At 39.5% G+C, this 19,708-nt stretch overlaps 1 protein-coding gene across 3 annotated transcripts in view; it reads right to left on the bottom strand.

Moving 5' to 3' along the window:
• The window catches only part of LOC132822970 (phosphatidate phosphatase LPIN2-like), a 93,721-nt gene that overhangs the window by 25,126 nt on the left and 48,887 nt on the right, over positions 1-19,708 (bottom strand). For all 3 annotated transcript variants that reach the window (XM_060836440.1, XM_060836441.1, XM_060836442.1), the window contains 7 exons: positions 19,154-19,253; positions 13,550-13,737; positions 9,417-9,510; positions 8,249-8,318; positions 3,797-3,889; positions 3,266-3,345; positions 1,930-2,074 (listed from right to left, as the gene is read on the bottom strand). In XM_060836440.1, the coding sequence (XP_060692423.1) occupies positions 1,930-2,074; positions 3,266-3,345; positions 3,797-3,889; positions 8,249-8,318; positions 9,417-9,510; positions 13,550-13,737; positions 19,154-19,253 (770 nt within the window). The remainder of the gene's footprint in view (positions 1-1,929; positions 2,075-3,265; positions 3,346-3,796; positions 3,890-8,248; positions 8,319-9,416; positions 9,511-13,549; positions 13,738-19,153; positions 19,254-19,708) is intronic.

Here is a 19,708-nt window from a genome sequence, read left to right as displayed (position 1 = left end):
TACATTTTGTCATTTACATAAATGATTTGGATGTGAGCATAAGAGGTATAGTTAGTAAGTTTGCAGATGACACCAAAATTGAAGGTGTAGTGGTCAGCAAAGAGGGTTACCTCAGATTACAACAGGACCTTGACCTGTTGCAATCAGATGGGCAAATGGGCTGAGAAATGGCAAATGGAGTTTAATTCAGATAAATGAGAGGTGCTACATTTTGGGAAAGCAAATCTTAGCAGGACTTATACACCTAATGGTAAGGTCCAAGGGAGTGTTGCTGAACAAAGAGACCATGGAGTGCAGATTCATAGTTCCTTGAAAGTGGAGTCGCAGGTAGATAGAATAGTGAAGAAGGCGTTTGGAATGCTTTCAGAGTATTGAGTACAGGAGTCGGGAAGTCATGTTTCGGCTGTACAGGACATTGGTTAAGCCACTGTTGGAATATTGCGTGCAATTCTGGTCTCCTTCCTATCGGAAAGATGTTGTGAAACTTGAAAGGGTTCAGAAAAGATTTACATGGATGTTGCCAGGGTTGGAGGATTTGAGCTATAGGGAGAGGCTGAACAGGTTGGGGCTGTTTTCCGTGGAGCGTCGGAGGCTGAGGGGTGACCTTATAGAGGTTTACAAAATTATGAGGGGATGGATAGGGTAAATAGGCAAAGTCTTTACCCTGGGGTCGGGGAGTCCAGAACGAGAGGGCATGGGTTTAGGGTGAGAGGGGAAAGATATAAAAGACACCTAAGGGGCAACTTTTTCACGCAGAGGGTGATACGTGTATGGAATGAGCTGCCAGAGGAAGTGGTGGATGCTGGTACAATTGCAATGTTTAAGAGGCATTTGGATGGGTATATGAATAGGAAGGGTTTGGAGGGATATGGACCGGGTGCTGGCAGGTGGGACTAGATCGGGTTGGGATATCTGGTCGGCATGGACTGAAGGATTTGTTTCCATGCTGTACATCTCTATGACTCTATGACTTTGGGATTTGTTTTAAGTTAGCTGCCAGTCTCTTTACAAAATGACTCTCGGCTTCTCATTTGCTTTCTCGCCTGCCTTCTGAATCTTCTGTGTTCAAACTGTTTCTCAGTTGTATTTTCTACGTGACAATACTCACAAGCACACCTTTTCTTGCTTATCTTAAATTCTGTCTCCTTCATCATCCAGTGAGCTCTGGATTTGCTTGTCCCACCTTTCTCTTTCAACAGAATGTATCCAAACCATGTTCAGGAATATTCACACTCAGTCCAGCCCTTCTTTGAGCCAGGTATCTGTAGAAGCCACAAGAGCATATCCAAATGGCAATTTATTCCTGAAATTCACTAATCCTTTTTTCCATACTCTGTGCATTCACTTCAATGCACACTAATACTGATTAAAATTTATTACATTCCCCTTTACTCTGACCCCACTTATTAACTTTTTAATCACCTGTCCTAGGATGATCAATCTCACCCAGTATCCTTGATATTGTCTTTTGGTTTCCACATTCCTGCCAAGTTATTTTGAATTCTCCCCAACTACACCAATGAAACAACCTACAAGGAATTATTCCAGAATTTGAGTATATTATCAAAGTTGAATCAAGATTCCTTGTTCCAATTTTAGAGAACAGAAGATATCTCCCAAGGGTTTGTGAGCATTTAACTCTCAACCTATAACATTAGACATTTTTTTCCTGGATACTTATCTCATTGTTGCATAAGACTGGATGCTGCTTCAATTACATCATTGACAACACGTGAAAACTATTTATTTGGCTGTGAAGTATTTTGTGATGTCCTGAAATCAGGAAAGGTATCATATAAATTCTCTGACACCCAAATCTGTGACATCCGAGGTTATGAATAAGTATTAAATATGGAAACTGATCCATAACCTATTTCAGTTTCAAGTTATAACACAGTTGAAACAGATTTTGAAGAACTATTTACTTACCAGTTTTTCTGAGGACAGCCTCAGGGACTTTTTGTAGGTAGCTGTATTGCTCTGACAAGGTGAATCTCGACATTTAGAACCTGGCTTTGGACGGTCCTTGATGGTATTGAAGTCATCATCACTAGAAGTCAACTCTTCCTTAGATCTGTTCATAGATCAATGATAAAGCAATAAAAATATTCAAAAAAATAAAAGCTGTTATGGCTTGAATTTTAAACAGCCTCTATTTAATTTTAAGTTTAGAATTTATTGTTCTGGGCTTCCCCATTAGAGGAACAAGTTTCTATCTAGTCTATGAAATCCTTTTCTGTCTTTAAATACCAACTAGTTCAAGCACCTGAACTCAAAGATTGCAAGCTAAGGTTTGGTAACCTGCAAACTTGGTTATAGGACATCCAATTCCTCGTCAAGAGCAAGAATAAACATACCAAAAATCCAAGAACCCAAGATAGATCCCTGGTCCTTTCAGATGTCCCAAAAGAACAAAGATTTCGCAATCAAAATATGGCTACAAATCATTTCCATTTTGACTCGGCTTCATGCTTCGAATTGACTGCTCATAATCATTAGCGTTTAACCTACCCAGATACCTGGTGCAATTTTGGGATGTAATTTATTTACTGACATAAACTGGTTTCCAACTGTTAGTCCTCTTGTGCAATATGTCTGCAAATTGTGGTTCATCTCCTGACTCCTCAAGGCTTTTTCACCACCTACAATACTCAATACATCACCTGCATAGATGTAGCTGCATTAATGATCAAGAAATTCAAGAACACTTAAGATTACCACTCAAATCAGAGCACAATATCCACATCTTTCACCACAGGCTCATTGTGGCTATAGCATGTACAATATACAGAGTATCACAACGTATCTGAATAGCACCTCAGTCCAATGTTCTTTAACAGCAAGGACAAGTACAGCAGCATCATGGGTACTCTATTTCTCTCAAATTCATCTATTGTCTTAAAATGAACATTAACAGTCATCCTTCCACTGACATAAGGTTAAAGCTGAAGCCCATGATGGAAGCGCGATCAAGATAAGTAATGGAACAGATAAACTCAGCATGGTTTTTTTCATTAGGAATAGACCACAGACCACAGAATAAGTTTGTTTTAATTGCTGGTGTTACATTTCAACACAAGATGTTTTCATTTTCCTGATAACATAACTAACCAGTAACATTTAGATATTGATTTCTACTCCACATATAGTGTGTAATCATTGGCACTTAGAAACAAATGATTCAGTAAGAGTTAGGTAAGAAGCTTATTTTAACAGAGCTTTTGGAATAGATGTAAAAAAAATATGGTTAATGTTTGAATATTACCTGCAACCTTCAAGTAAGCTAGCTTGTTTATTTTCACTTCTTTCATTCTGTCCTTGACCTTTTTTGATACTGGATTCTGGCTAAAAACAAAGACACGGTATCAAGACTCTGTACAAGCCCAAAGCTAAGACGGCAACATCAAAACCACTACAAAGGCCATGTCTGCTAAAATTTAGTCTTTAACATGAATTTATCTTATAAGATGCAATCCCACATCATATACAACATTTCATAGGAAAGATCTCTTTATTATGCATATCTTTCTTATAGTTCATTTACAATCGTTGTGGAGAGATTCATTCTCTAATGAACTGAAATCTAGCATCCAGTTGTCATTATTAGTTGCCCACAGGAACTGCATGATTTCAGAGTAAGTATAAATCAGACATAACTATGATATGACTACAAACAAATACCCACAGAATACTACTACCCTAATCATTAAATGTTACTTCAGGCTGGTTTGTTGTTGCTTCATTATTATTTTTTAAAGAAGTGATAAAACAAAGACCCAGAAAGAAGAAAGCATACCTCCTTTACTGTAGAGTTCTTTCTGCGCCAGGAGAACCACCAGCCACCAGTCTTCTTTGGCATCTTTTCCTTTACCAACTTATCTACAGTAGCCTAAGATGAATAGGAACAATGATTTAAGATCAACTTGCAAGAAGGTGGTTATGCATCTTCAAAGTCAAGCCACATTAAGCTTGGATACTTCTTCTCCCCAGAAACATGTATCATAAAATTAGGACAACATCAGGGTTTTATTGTACTACAGTAATGACTATTCGCATTTTAAATTTAAATCTGAAATCTACAATGTTTATTATATCCACTTGTATACAATTTACTTAAAACTTCTCAGGGAAAAGTGAAGCACATCATATAAGTTGGCTTGAGAACTGTATCTGAAGTCACATTATAGAAATACTCAATAGTTTATGAAGTGAGCAAACACAATACCAAACAGCACTGCTGGTTTAAAAATTGTTTTAAAAATACTGGATGACCAGTTCAACCCGAAATGCCAATTTATTTTTGCCATAGATACTCCCTGATTGGCTGAGTGATTCCAGTAGGTAAAAACAAGGACTGCAGATGCTGGAAACCAGAGTCTAGATTAGAGTGGTGCTGGAAAAGCACAGCACGTCAGGCAGCAGAGGAGCAGGAAAATCGACGTTTCGGGCAAAAGCCCTTCATAACAACTGGTGGAATTTGAATTCAATTAATAAGTCGAGAATAAAAAGCTGATCTCAGTATTGGTGACTGTTGAACTATCACTGACCTTTGGAGGCCATTGGCTCACGAATGCCTTTCAGGGAAGGACTTTGACTCCAGAATACTTGTGACTCCAAGCCCAGAGCAAGGTGGTTGACTTTGAAGTGCCCTCAAACTACCTAGCAAACCACTGAAGGGAATTAGGAATGGGCAATAAATGCTGGCCTTGCCAGTGACGCCCACATTCTGTGAAAGACGAAAGAAGTGTTCCACTGCTGAGTTATACTGAGTTGAATAAAACCCAGGATTGGTCTCAGATTATGCCGAAATAGCTCGTCTCAGCCAACATAAAGAAAATCGAGACAGGAACAAACAAAATCAGCATAGCTACTTGATCCATAACCAGTAGCTGCTGTTGTCACTGCAGATAGTTATAGAAAGAAAAGACAGAAGAGCTGTTAGTTCTTTGAGAGCCAGACGAAATCTATTTTACATTTGGTGCTGTCTCAGGACTAGAAGGGCAAGAAATAATTATTTTACTGGGTGGCAGTTTTGAAATAAGTATGAATATAGAAATAAGTGAATATGACTTGACAGCTATAACAGAGACGTAGTAGCAGGATAACAAAGACTAAGAATCAATATTCAAGGCAATTTAACATTCCAGTAAAATCAGCAAAAGCAAAAGGAGATGAGGTAACACTATTAATAAAGGACAGCGTCAGTGCAGTAGAGAGTAATGATGTAGGTAGAATAGATTGTGATGTAGAATCAGTTTGTTGAAAATAAGGAATAGCAAGGGAAAGAAGTCACTCATGGGAGTTGCCTTACTGTTGGACAAAGTATAAATCAGCAAATAATTGGATTGTCCAAGTAGGATACTACAACTGGTATGGATGATATTAACCTGAATAATGACTCTAGATAAATCAGATGGACAAAGGTGACATAGAATATGCATCAGGGATTATTTCACAGAGCAGTACATTGCAAAACTTACGGGGAATAAGCTGAAGATCTAGTAATTCGTAACGAGACAGGATTAATAGATCTCACAGTTAAGGATCTTCTGGGAGGCAGCAATCACAACATGGCAGAATTTTATATTTAGTTAGAGGGCAAGCAATTCAGGTCTCAAACCAATATCATCACCTTAAATAAGGATAACTACAATGGCGTGAAGTAAGTGTTGTCTAAAGTGAACTGGGAAAAGAGAGTCAAAAGTCACATGACAACAAGTTATAGTCAAACAAATTTATTGGAAATCACAAGTTTTTGGAGCGCTGTCCTTCGTCAGGTGAAATGACGAAGGGGCATCACTCTGAAAGTTTGTGATTTCAAATAAACCTGTTGGACCATAACCTGGCGTTGTGTGACTTTTGATCCTGTCCTCCCAGTCTAACACTGGCACCTCCACATCATGAGAAGATAGACTAAGGAGGAGGTCAGTAGCAGATACTTAAGCACATATTTCATAATGCCTAGCACACTTCCAGTCAAAAGGAGGACTCAATGAGAAAGATGAACCATCCATGGTTAACAAAAGTGATCAAGGAAAATATCCAATCACAAACGAAAGCAAAAACACAGTGAAAAGTAGTAGTAGACCAGAAGATTGTGAATTTGTTTAAGCACCAGCAGTGAATGACTGTAAGAGCTAATAAATAGGGAGAAAATTGATTAACAAACAGCAACAGCTTCTACAAACATAAACAAATAGGAGCTAAAATGAGTGTGGGGCCCTTACAGGATGAAACTGGAGAACTGATAACGGGGAAATAATGAAATGGCAGATAATTTAAACGAATACGTAGTATCGGTGTTCACAGTAGAGGATGCGATAAACATCCCAAAGATTAGATAAGCAAGTCTAATGGGAGAAAAGAACTTGTAACACTCGCTATTACAGAGGACAAAGTATTTGAAAAACTAATGGGATCGAAGACAGATAAGTCGCCAGGGCTGCATTCAAGGGTTTTAAAGGAAGAGGCTACATAAATAGTTGAGGCATTGGTGGAAGCTTTACAGAACTCACTGGATTCTGGAGAGTTCCAGCAGATTGGAAAGCAGTTAATGTGATGTTCCTGCTCAAGAAGGGTAGGAGACAGAAAGCAGGAAAGTATACGTCAATTAGCCCAACATCTGTCATTGGGAAAACAACGGAGTTTATTTTAAGGAAGAAATAGCAAGATATTTCTTAATGCAATCAAACAAAATCAACATAGTTTTGTGAAACAGAAATAATCCTTGACCAGTTTGCTAGAGATCATCAAAGGTATTACAAGCACAATAATGAAGGGGAACTGGTAGACAGCATTGAGATTTCCAGACAGCATTCAATAAGGCACTACATAAAGGCTTTTGCATGAGATAGGTATTGTAGATTAAGCATTACTTGGCTCCAGAACAGGATTAAAGAATGCACAAACTCATCAATTATTGCAATGTAACAGGGAAGTTTTATTCCATAAATGTGCACTCTGAACAAGCAGAAGACAAGTCTAAGCAAGCCAACGAACATGACGAATGACTCACCAATGGTCAAGTGACTTGATTCTTAAATTGACATTGTCCCTGCCAAATATTTACCAACTGTAACACATAACAGTAGGAGGTCATGGTATCAGGGATCATGTATTAGCACGAATGGAGGATTGGTTAGCACACAGAAAACAGAGTCGGAATTAATGGGGCATTTTCAGGTTCAAAAGATGTGACTAGAGGAGGGTCACATTGATTAGCACGAAGGCCTCAATTAGTTCATGATTTATATTAATTACTTGGAAGATGGAGCACATGTAATGGATCCATATTTGCTGATGGCACGAAAATAGCTAGAAGGGCATGTCAGGTGAGGACATATGAAACCCGCAAGGGAATATTGATAGATTAGGACAAAGGGCAAAAATTTGGCAATTGGAGTATAATGTTGGAAAGGGAGAGGCCATGCATTTTCATAGAAAGAATCAAAAGGCAGTCTATTATTTAAGTGGTGTGATACTGCAAAACAGCAAAATATGGATGCTCTTGTGCATGAAACACTAAAAGTTAGCACGCACACCAGCAAATGCTACTTTTGTCTTTATTGTTAAAGGTTGAAGTTTATAGACAGGAAGTCTTGATGCAACTGTACAGGGTGTCGATGAAATCACACCTGAAATATAGTGTATAGTTTCAATCTCCATATTTAAGTAAGGATATATTGACATTGGAGGCAGTTCAACAAAGATTCACTTGGTTGATTTCTAGGATAAAGCGGCTGACTTATTGAGAACAGCTAAGCAAGTTAGATTTTCATTCATCAGAATTCAGAAGAATAAGAAATTGAAAAATACAAGATTTTGAGGAGGCTTGACAGGGTAGACATTGAGAAGATATTTCCACTAGTGAGATAATTTCAAAGTACAGACAGTTACAGAATAAGAGCACACTCATTTAACGCTGAGAATCAGAGGAATTTCTGCTCTCAGAGAGTGCTGAATGGCTGGAATTCCCCACACAAAGTGTGGCATAGGCTAGATTACTGAAAGTATTAAAAGAGGTCAACAGATTTTTAAGAGATTAATGAGTTAACAGCTACAAGGAACCAATACAAAAGAGGAATTGAGGCTTGGAGCACATCAGCCATGATCTTATAGTATGATGGGGCAGGTTTAAGGGACAGAATGGCCAACTCCTGCTCCTATTTCCTAAAATCTTGTCTAAATCATTTTGTATGTTCTAACCCTTTGGTAAATCAATACATCTCATCAATTGTACAATAACTACCTTAGGTAAATTCTTCTGAAAAACTTGAATGCAGAGAATCATGGGTGCAGCGACTGCCCAGTTATAATATCTATGAAAAACAAAATATCCAGGGTTTTCACACCAGTGCAAAGAAATCAACATTTAAAAATAATTTGCAAGATATCATTCAATTTGAAATAATGGTTCATTTTATCTATGAATTTTGCATTTTTTCTACTTCAAAATTAACTTGGATTATGTACCACTTAAATATATTTTAATTTTGTAAGGACCATTATAAAGAATGTTTTTCCTTCCTGCCAAACACAGCTTCTCTGTTCCATACTGAATGAGGATCCTATCTGCTAGTTCACACATTTCACAATTAATGCAGTTTTTTTTGTCAGTACCAGGTCTCTCTCTCGCTCTCTCTCATCAAGAGTTGGAATACAGAACATGTGCTGTGGGCATAACAATAACTCCAACAGGAAACTCAGTTGACTACTTTGAATTCTTTATATTATTAAATAGTTGTTCCATGAATTCGTGACTTTTTGTGAGGGCAACTGTGAAAATAAAATTAAGTAACAAGCACTTGATCTCATCTGTTCAGATTCATAAGGATGGATGAAGTTGCTGCCTTCCATTTACTGTCGCCCAGAATTAGCCCAACATGCACATAAAGTGATACAATTAAATAAGCGGAACTAACTAAAACTGAAAAGCCACAATACTAAAAAAAACTATTCAAGAAACTTAAATCAGAACAAAATAAGGGAAAAACAAAAAAAAAAATCAAAAAGTAGATCTGCAAATGATCCCAATAGCAGTACTTTTATAAAAAAGACAACAATCAAGAAATACATCTGCAAAGAACAAAAGCAGGTTTGAATGTAATCCTTCTCTGTTCCCAACCGCTTACTGATTTGCTGTGTTTGTTAACTTTGTCCGCTATGTTTTAGAACTTGTGAATGTTGTGATTTTTATTTAAGCATTGTTTGGTTTCTTTCTGATTTGCAGACTTTACAAAGAATTTTTTGTTTAAACCTATATTAAAATTAGGACAGACACAATGCATTTGCATTAATAAGTTTAACTATTTTAACCAATTTACAAACTTTGAGAAGACAAAGATGTAGAATGAAAAGTACTTAAGCACTCAGTACCCTGTATAATAGCATATATTGCTACAAGCTTATGAACTTACTTTTTATTAATTCCAATAACCAAATTTGGATCATCAATAATTCCAGGATTTTCAACGAGATCCTGGTACGTGACCATGTGTTGCTCAAATTTCCCTGTAGCATGAACAATAAACAAGCATTTTAAGAGTCTCAGCTGAGAACGACTTTACCACACATGCAAAAAATTTCACATTGAACAAACAGAACTTCAACTGATCAGCAAATATATAAACATGTAACAAAATCACTCAATGTAGTTTCAGCAAAAGAAAAATAAATCATTGTGATTTATTATTTTGGTGATGTTTCGTTTAACATTGTTCTCCTGATGGTCGACCTATTGTTACAGTCAAGTGGGTAAATAGACAAGCTATTTTCCCCAGAGGTGGGGGAGTCCAGAACTAGAGGGCATAGGTTTAAGGTGAGAGGGAAAAGATTTAACCGGGACCTAAGGGGCAACTTTTTCAAAGAGAGGGTGGTGTGTGTATGGGATGAGCTGCCAAAGGAAGTGGTGGGGGCCGGTACAATTACAACATGTAAAATGATATATGGGTGGATGGATATATGAATAGAAAGGGTTTAGAGGGATATGAGCCAATTGTTAACAAATGGGACTGGATTGTTTCTGAATATCTGGTCAGCATGGACAAGTTGGATCGGAGGGCCTGTTTCCGTGCGGTACATCTCTATGTCTCTAGGTGGGAAATGGTGAAATGCCTTTTTCCACTTCGCAGCTGGCAATGTCATGTATTTTAAATAAATTGCTTATCATCTTAAGATTTTTAACTCAGGTCTTGTAACTGTAAATGACACAGAGGCAGGTTTTATTTTAAGTTCTAAAAAAAGTGTTTATTGCCCTTAACAGCTGTTAGATTTAAAAGGAAGAGCTTCAATTGGCTCACAAATGCTCCCAAAAGACTCTGTTCCACAAAGTAGTAGGCTACATGGAGGGTAATTTAAATTGTTTTAAGAGTTTCCATAAAAAAAGCAATCCAATACAAATCTTCTAAGTTGATGCGTTGGATGGTTTCAAACCTCAGTGACTTGTTTTTGCTGACCCTACGTAAAGATAATTTAAAATCTGGGCACATGATCTTGGCCTTCCTCTGAAGGCACCAATTCTATGTTTTAAGTTGAAGACACTGCCTTCATTGTTTGGCTTGTTAGATACAGAGAGAGTACCTGGCTGTTGAAGGTAGAGAGAGATCCACAAGTTTCCTCCTAGCCATTGATAGTGTGTCTGACTCAAAAAAAGCAACATTTTTTTTAAACAAAAGGTTAGCTCGCTATTCATTTACGAAAATGGCAACAAAGCACGCTGAGAAACCCTCATTCCAGATCCACTGTGTGCCGTAATCAAATTAACTGGATCACTCATCGCAGCCAAGGTTCCATTTCCAAATTATTCCAGTGATGGCTTGATCTGCACACACCTGAATAAACAGGTCACATCTAATTGTCTCCCTGAAATTCGTATGATGGAATACTTTCACTTGCCCTGGTAAGCTACTTGCAGACAATGTAATTAATTTCTGACATCTTCACTTCATAAATTAAAAAGCTATACAAATGTTTAAACGTATCCTGTGTTTCAATCCACACAAATAGTAATTTTGATACAAACATATTTTTATAATAATATTGATAACAAAACCTTCAATTCTCTCATGTCAAAATGATCAAAAGAGCTCCAAGTCAGGAGGGGGGAACTTGAAGGTGTTGATGTTTCCATCCATCTACTGTTCTCCTCCTTGATAGAAGAGGTCACGGATTTGGAAAGTGCTCAGTTACAAATTTGAGAAGTGCTATCAAAGAAGTATTGGGCAAGTTGTGGAGGGCATTGATATTGTTTGCCCAGAGTGAGGAAAGTGAACATTTCAAGAAGTTAAATATGAATGCAAATGCTTCTGTTTTGTCATCTGAACTGATGTAGTAGGCTCCCCCAACTTGGAAGATGAGAATGTTTAGTTGCTTGGTTGTCCACCAGAGAACTGCAGAGTTTTGACCTAATGTGTTGGTAGTATGATAAATTATCTCTGATTAACATGCACTATGTTGTTCAGCATGCATGTAGCTATAATACAGTTTCACTATGTCGGCACCTCAGTTTGCTGCTGCTGCTTCACATATACACTCGATTCCTAGGCTTGATGGTGATGGCCAAGTGAGGGTTGTGCTGGACTGTAAGATTACACACTGTGATTGAATAGAGTTCTGTTACTGTTGCTGATAGCCCACAGTGCATTATAGATGTCCAGATTTAGGCTACAAGAGCTGTTCTAAATTTGGATTAGTGGTGCTGGAAAAGCACAGCAGTTCAGGCAGCATCCGAGGAGCAGTAAAATCGACGTTTCGGGCAAAAGCCCTTCATCAGGAATACAGCTGTCACATTCATTAGGTATAAATTACTGACTTTGAAACCCATCATCCGATTTAATACCTTGGATTTTGATGGGTTGGAAGTTTTGAAAAAGAAACCAAAACCACTAACTAAAAAATGACTGTAGACACTACCTGACCACACAGTTCAAAGAATTTCCATGAAAACCAACATGTGTTAAATAAAAGACATCCTGCACTAAAGTCTACATTTTTCCCCAAGGGTAATAAATCTCATCAGAAATCATCCCTGGGAACAGTGAAAGTGTCCTCATCACCTATCCAATTTTCACAACCATGAGAATCCTCACATGTTGAAGACAAAATATCACCTGCAGTCGGAATATACATACAAGTTGCTTTTTCAATGGGCTTTCTCTATGGCAGAAGCAGACAAGAATGGATTTTTGATTAAGTGGAGTTGAGCATTATTACATCAGCCTTCATCTCACTGAATGGAGGAGTAGAATAGATAGGCTGAATGGCTATGTCTTATATGTCATTCAGCAGAACTGAAAAAAGCTAAAAGATTCTCTCTATCTCTCAGAAAAAGAAACACCAATGAAAACACTGACCGGTTTGCTACTGCTGACAGTATAAAAATCCAACTAACCAACCATGATCTCAGATTCAAAGACACCCAAAGGACTTTAAACTATAATGTTCATTTATCTCTCATTTGGACTGGACACTATTCCCTTTTAACTTTGTATATGAACAAGTGTCACATTTTTATTATTTTTCTCAGGGTTAGCAGATTATAAATTTGCTCTTCCTAAACTCAAGAAAATTTTGTGATTGTCTCATACTGCAACAGTAAAAATTAGTTGACTACATTTTAATTGGAAAACGGAACAGGCATGAGTTAATTTAAAAAATTAAACTTTTGCTGCAGACAACCAGGATGGTTGCAACACGGGGACCCACCTCACTTGCTCCTAACAATCACCTAACGGATTTGAGTGAACCAGATGGGTTTTTAAGGACAATATGGTAATTTCATGGTAAGCATTATTAAAACCAGCGTTTAATTACAGATTTATTAAATTAGTTTGTAGACTGACAACACGGAGTGCATACTCCATTTAGTTTTCTTAAATAAACTATAGTGATGAATAATATGAAAGAACTCAAGTCAATACAGAGGAACCTCGATTATCCGAAGGGCACGGGCAAGGAGTATTTCATTCAGTTAATTGAATTTCGGATAATTGAATCCCTGAAAACATTGTTTAGCCAAGCTTTGGGACCATGCAATCTTGCTGGATAATTGAATACCGGATAATCAAGGTTCCTCCGTACCGTCCATGGCAAAATCTTTACAGTTTGTTCCCTAACAATAAACATGCACCAAATCATCGATACTAATGAAGCACTGATGTAGTTCGCACTGATGTAGTTCTCACTGCTGGTCTAAACTTGTCAGTTAAAAGATTTCACACATGGCAGTTTTGAAGACTTGTGTGAGTTGCAAATGAAGAGGATTGTGCCAGTGCAAAACACATTTGCATCTGTATTTAAAAACATGTGTAGGCATTTTAATAAATAAATCAAAAGATTTAAGTAGGCTTGGAAGAATTTTCACATGGGTTGGTTAAACACAAGAAAGAGAACACTGATATGCAGAAGACACAGCACATCATGTTTAAAATAGAAATGAAAGAAGTTTTTGATTGAACAGCAGCGAAGTGGAACAGTTAACATGTTGAACATAATTCAAAATATTAGAATTCTCCAATAAAGATGACAAAAAATAGCCATCTTAAGACTTTACCTTGAGAAATCTCATTGTTATCACTGAGGCCACCACACAGAGAGAGATGTACATCTGGGAGCTCACTAGCTGAATCAGACAGATATTCCGTGCCACTATCTGCACCTGCACTTCCTACTGATTGTGGAGATTGTGATTCTGAATGTGTACCAAATTCGCTCAACTGCTTAGAACTTGAATCCTGTTCACTGAAAAGGAAAAAGCAACAGTTAAATCCAGTAGACAAAATTATTAAAATTATCACAGCAGTGGAATGGACAATGGAAGAGGACTTGCCATCTGAGGTAGTTTGGGCTGAGGTTAGAAATAGGAAAGGTGAGGTCACCCTGTTAGGTGTTTTCTACAGGCCTCCTAATAGTCCTAGAGAAGTAGAGGATAATATTGCGAGGATGATTCAGGAAAAGAGTGAAGGTAGCAGGGTGGTTGTTATGGGAGACTTTAACTTCCCAGATATTGACTGGGAGAGATATAGCTCGAGTTCATTAGATGGGTCGGTGTTTGTACAATGTGTGCAGGAGGGTTTCCTGACACAATATGTCGACAGGCCAACAAGAGGGGAGGCTATATTGGATTTGGTTCTAGGTAATGAACCAGGCCAGGTGTTAGACTTGGAGGTAGGTGAGCACTTCGGGGACAGTGACCACAACTCGGTGACTTTTACTTTAGTGATGGAGAGGGATAATCGTGTGCCGCAGGGCAAGAGCTATAGCTGGGGGCAGGGAAATTATGATGCAGTGAGGCATGACTTAGGATGTGTGGATTGGAAAAACAGGCTTCAAGAGAAGAACACTAATGAGATGTGGGGAGTGTTCAAGGAGCAGCTACTGCGTGTCCTCGATAGGTATGTACCAGTCAGGCATGGTGTAAAGGGCCTTGTGAGGCAGCCGTGGTTTAGTAAGGAATTGGAGTCCCTTGTGAAAGGGAAGAAGGCGGCATATGTAAAGATGAGGCGTGAAGGTTCAGTAGGGGCGATTGAGAGTTATAAGGTAGCCAGGAAGGAGCTAAAGAGGGAGCTAAGAGAAGCGAGAAGGGGACATGAAAAGTCTTTAGCTGGTAGGATTAGGGAAAACCCAAAGGCTTTCTATAGGTACGTCAAGAATAAAAGGATGACTAGGGTAGGTATCGGTCCAGTCAAGGATAGTAGTGGGAAGTTGTGTGTGGAGGCGGAGGAGATTGGAGAGACATTAAATCAGTACTTTTCATCAGTATTCACTCAGGAACAGGACACTGTTGCTGATGTGAATATGGAATCACAAATAATTAGAATGGATGCCCTGGAAATATGCAGGGAAGAGGTTTTGGGAATATTGGAAAGGATGAATATAGATAAGTCTCCTGGGCCTGATGGCATTTACCCCAGGATCCTATGGGAAGCTAGGGAGGAGATAGCAGAGCCATTGGCCTGGATTTTTATGTCGTCGTTGTCAACAGGAATAGTACCAGAGGACTGGAGGATAGCGAATGTGGTCCCATTGTTCAAGAAAGGGAGTAGGGATAGCCCTAGCAACTATAGGCCAGTGAGTCTGACTTCAGTGGTGGGCAAAGTCTTAGAGAGAATGGTAAGGGATAAGATTTATGAACATCTGGGTAGGAATAACGTGATCAGGGATAGCCAGCATGGTTTTGTGAAGGGCAGGTCGTGCCTCACAAACCTTATTGAGTTCTTCGAGAAGGTGACTAAGGAAGTGGATGAGGGTAAAGCAGTAGATGTTGTGTATATGGATTTTAGTAAAGCGTTCGATAAGGTTCCCCATGGTAGGCTAATGCTAAAACTTCGGAGGTATGGCATTGAGGATACATTAGAGGTTTGGATTAGGAATTGGCTGGCTGGAAGGAGACAGAGGGTAGTAGTTGATGGATTATGTTCATCTTGGAGTGCAGTTACTAGCGGTGTACCACAAGGATCTGTTTTGGGACCATTGCTTTTTGTTATCTTTATAAATGATCTAGAGGAAGGACTTGAAAGCTGGGTAAGCAAGTTTGCGGATGACACAAAAGTCGGTGGAGTTGTGGATAGTGAGGAAGGAAGTGGTAGGTTACAGCGGGATATAGATAAGTTGCAGAGCTGGGCGGAAATGTGGCAAATGGAATTCAATGTAGCTAAGTGCGAAGTCGTTCACTTTGGTAGGAATAACAAGATGATGGATTACTGGGCTAATGGTAGGCTACTTGGTAGTGTGGATGAGCAGAGGGATCTTGGTGTCCATGTACACAGATCTCTGAAAGTTGCCACCCAGGTAAATAGTGCTGTGAGGAAGGCATATGGTGTACTGGGCTTTATTGGCAGAGGAATTGAGTTCCGGAGTCCTGAGGTCATGTTGCAACTGTATAAGACTCTGGTGTGGCCTCATCTGGAGTATTGTGTGCAGTTTTGGTCGCCATACTATAGGAAGGATGTGGAAGCTTTAGAACGAGTGCAGAGGAGGTTTACCAGGATGTTGCCTGGAATGGTAGGAAAATCTTATGAGGAAAGGCTGAGGCACTTGGGGCTGTTCTCATTGGAGAAGAGAAGGTTTAGGGGAGATCTGATAGAAGTGTATAAGATGATTAGGGGTTTAGATAGGGTAGATACTAAGAACCTTTTACCGCTAATGGAGGCAGGTGTTACTAGGGGACATAGCTTTAAATTAAGGGGTGGTAGGTATAGGACAGATGTTAGGGGTAGATTCTTCACACAGCGGGTTGTGAGTTCATGGAATGCCCTGCCCGTATCAGTGGTGAACTCTCCTTCTTTATGGTCATTTAAGCGGGCATTGGATAGGCATTTGGAAGTTATTGGGCTAGTATAGGTTAGGTAGGATTCGGTCGGCGCAACATCGAGGGCCGAAGGGCCTGTACTGCGCTGTATCCTTCTATGTTCTATGTTCTAAAACGTAACTTTGATGATAGGAGAAATTACACATCCATCAGCAAGCTCAACTATAAGATATATTAGATTAGATTCCCTACAGTGTAGAAACAGGCCCATTGGCCCAGCAAGTCCACACCGACCCTCCGAAGCGTAATCCACCCAGATCCATTTCCCTCTGAATGATGCACGTAACACTATGGGCAATTTAGCATGGCCAATTCACCTGACCTGCACATCTTTGGACTGTGGGAGGAAACTGGAGCACTGGAGGAAACTCACACAGACACAGGGAGAATGTGCAAACTCCACACAGACAGTCCCCCAAGGCTGGAATCGGACCTTTATCATGACAATATTTGGGAATATGGCAATTTGATTTCATACATCATGCACTAATGGTTTTAACATTTTAAAAATCCAGAAGACAGCCACCATGTTACAAATGATGTGTATTTTTTACTGCTAAGTACTAATAGCATATTCTTGACTACCTTTCCAAAAAGACAAAGTGCATGTGAATAACACCCCACCTATCACGTGAAACATTAACTCCCTTTCTTCAAGTCAAAGGTGCGGCCATGGGAGTCACACAGGCCTGAGTTATATCAGTCTCGCTGTGGGGTACATGGAACATTTCTTGTTCCAGTCCTACTCAGGCCCCCACTCATAACTCTTTCTCCAGTACAGAGGACATCAGGTCTGCTTTTCTCTCTCATCAGGAATCAATTTCAATTCCAATGTCCACCATGCTCCCACCTTCAACTGGTTCATCTCTGACTCCTCTTTTCCCTTCTGTTTCCATTTCTGAGGATAGGCTGGCCACCAATATCCACTTCAACACTACTGAATCCCACAGTTACCTTGACTAGACATACTCATAGCCTGCTTCCGGTAATTCTCTATTCCATCTTCTCGGTTACTCTGTCACATCTGTTCCAATGATGGCAGCTTCTGCAAGGGACCTTGGAAATGTCTACTTTCTTCCTCAACTGAGGATCCCTCACCATCATGGTTGACAGGCCCCTAGCCGGGTCCGATCCAAGTCCCACACTTCAGCTCTTACCTATTCTCTCCCCTCCCAAAAAAGCATTAGAGTCCCCCTGCTCCTCACTTATCACCCCACCAGTATCCACATACAAATGATCATTAGCTACCATTTCCACCACCACCAGCAAGATGCCAACACAGACATATCCCTTGTCAGCCTCTTCCGTAGGGACTGTTCCCTACAGGGCACCTTGGTCTACTCTTTCTCCATTCCCAACACCACCCTACATCCCCTACCTTCCTTTGCAATTGCAGCAGGTGCAACATCTGTCTGTTTATTGCCTCCTTCCTCAATATGCAAGGCTCTGGAAACACATTCCAAGTGAAGCAGCAATTTACCAACACACCACTCCATCTAGACTACCATATTCCAGGGGCTGCTCAGCTAGAGAGACAAAACACAAATTGGGTGATCACTTTGTAAACCACCTCCGCTCTGTCTGTGAAAATGACCCTGAACTTACTGTTGCCTGCCACTTTAACACACCACCCTGTTCCTTGCCAACATCTGTCTTGGGATTGCTGCAGTGCTCCAGCAAAGTTCAGCATAAATTGAAAAAATAGCATTTCATTTTCCATTTGGGGATCCTGCAGCCTTCAGGACTCTACATAGAGTTCAATAATTTTAGGGGAAAAAAAGCACCTTATCACACGGGCTACTACCACAAACAACCCATTATGAGTTACTAATAGGCTCCATTAGCAGCTATTGATTCTCCCTGGCTGACCTTTACTCATTCCTTTGTCAGCACAACTGTCGACTTCTCTCTGGGCTCTATCTCCACCTATCATTTAATCCTCCCTACTCCCCCATCCCATCTTCAACATATTTGCCAATCTTTACATGGCTACAATCAGTTCTGAAGTTCAGTAACTGCACCCAAACAGTTAACTCTGCTTCCTCTCCTCAGAGGTAAAAACAATGACTGCAGATGCTGGAAACCAGATTCTGAATTAGTGGTGCTGGAAGAGCACAGCAGTTCAGGCAGCATCCAAGGAGCAGCGAAATCGACGTTTCAGGCAAAAGCCCTTCATCAGGAATAAAGGCAGAAACCCTTCAGGCTCTCTGCCTTTATTCCTGATGAAGGGCTTTTGCCTGAAACGTCGACTTCGCTGCTCCTTGGATGCTGCCTGAACTGCTGTGCTCTTCCAGCACCACTAATCCATTCCTTTCATCAGAGTTTGATAGAACGGTGGCTCAGTGGTTAGCAGTGCTGCCTCACAGCACCAGGATCCCAGGCTTGATTTCAGCCTCGGATGACTGACTGTGTGGAGTTTGCACATTCTCCCCGTGTCTGCATGAGTTTCCTCTGGATGTTCCGGTTTCTTTCTACAGACCAAAGATGTGCAGGTCAGGTGAATTGGCCATGCTAAATTGCCCATAGTGTTAGGTGCACTAGTCAGAGAGAAATGGGTCTGGGTGGGTTACTCTTCAGAGGGTCGGTGTGGACTGGTTGGGCCAAAGGACCTGTTTCCACACTGTAGAAAATCTAATCAAATCAGAATCTACCAGACTTGCTGAGTTGTTCCAACGATTTTTTTATGGTATTAAATCTATACTGTTTAGCCTGGTTCTTTCACACAATTTTGTAGACTATCTATAATTTTACTTTCTATCCCAGAACAGAAAACACAAGGTGGGATGTCAGTCAAATCTATCAACCAACTTTTCACAAAATGTCTTAACAATACATTTAATCACCTACCTCTTTGGGAAATACAGAGCTGCAATATTAGGATCCAACTTTTGTAGGTCATCTAAATAAATATCACAGGGACCCAGATGTTGGCTTCTTTTAGGTCCACCTATCCCAGAACACAAAAAAATGCACAAACGTACATATTTACATTTGCCATCTAAAAAAATATATAAACATACAAGGTTAGAAGTCAAATATAATGATTACAATCCAGTATCTACCACATATTAGCTTGAAAAAGTGATGCATGTTATTTAGAATAAGGCATTTGTACTGAAATTGTATAATATCACACAGAAGTTTGAAATATAATGACTGTCTGTTTATCTGCTTACATATACATAAGTAAACCTTCAAGTATTAATTTAATCGTGGATGAATAGATTACATCAATTCGATAATGCATTACTTTGCCCAAAATCCCAGTTTTAAAGTCATATGGAAAAGGATCTACCAAATACTTCTTTGCATTTGAGAGTCAGTATACTTCTTTCATTCCAACCAAGAGCTCTGAACAATTTGAGTGCAGGTATAGCTTCAACATTTTACTCTTTTAGGATC

The sequence above is a fragment of the Hemiscyllium ocellatum genome, chromosome 15, assembly GCF_020745735.1.
Source record: "Hemiscyllium ocellatum isolate sHemOce1 chromosome 15, sHemOce1.pat.X.cur, whole genome shotgun sequence".
Taxonomy (NCBI): Eukaryota; Metazoa; Chordata; class Chondrichthyes; order Orectolobiformes; family Hemiscylliidae; genus Hemiscyllium; species Hemiscyllium ocellatum.
The sequence above is the reverse complement of the archived record's forward strand: the minus strand, read 5'-3'. Positions and strand labels throughout refer to the sequence as shown.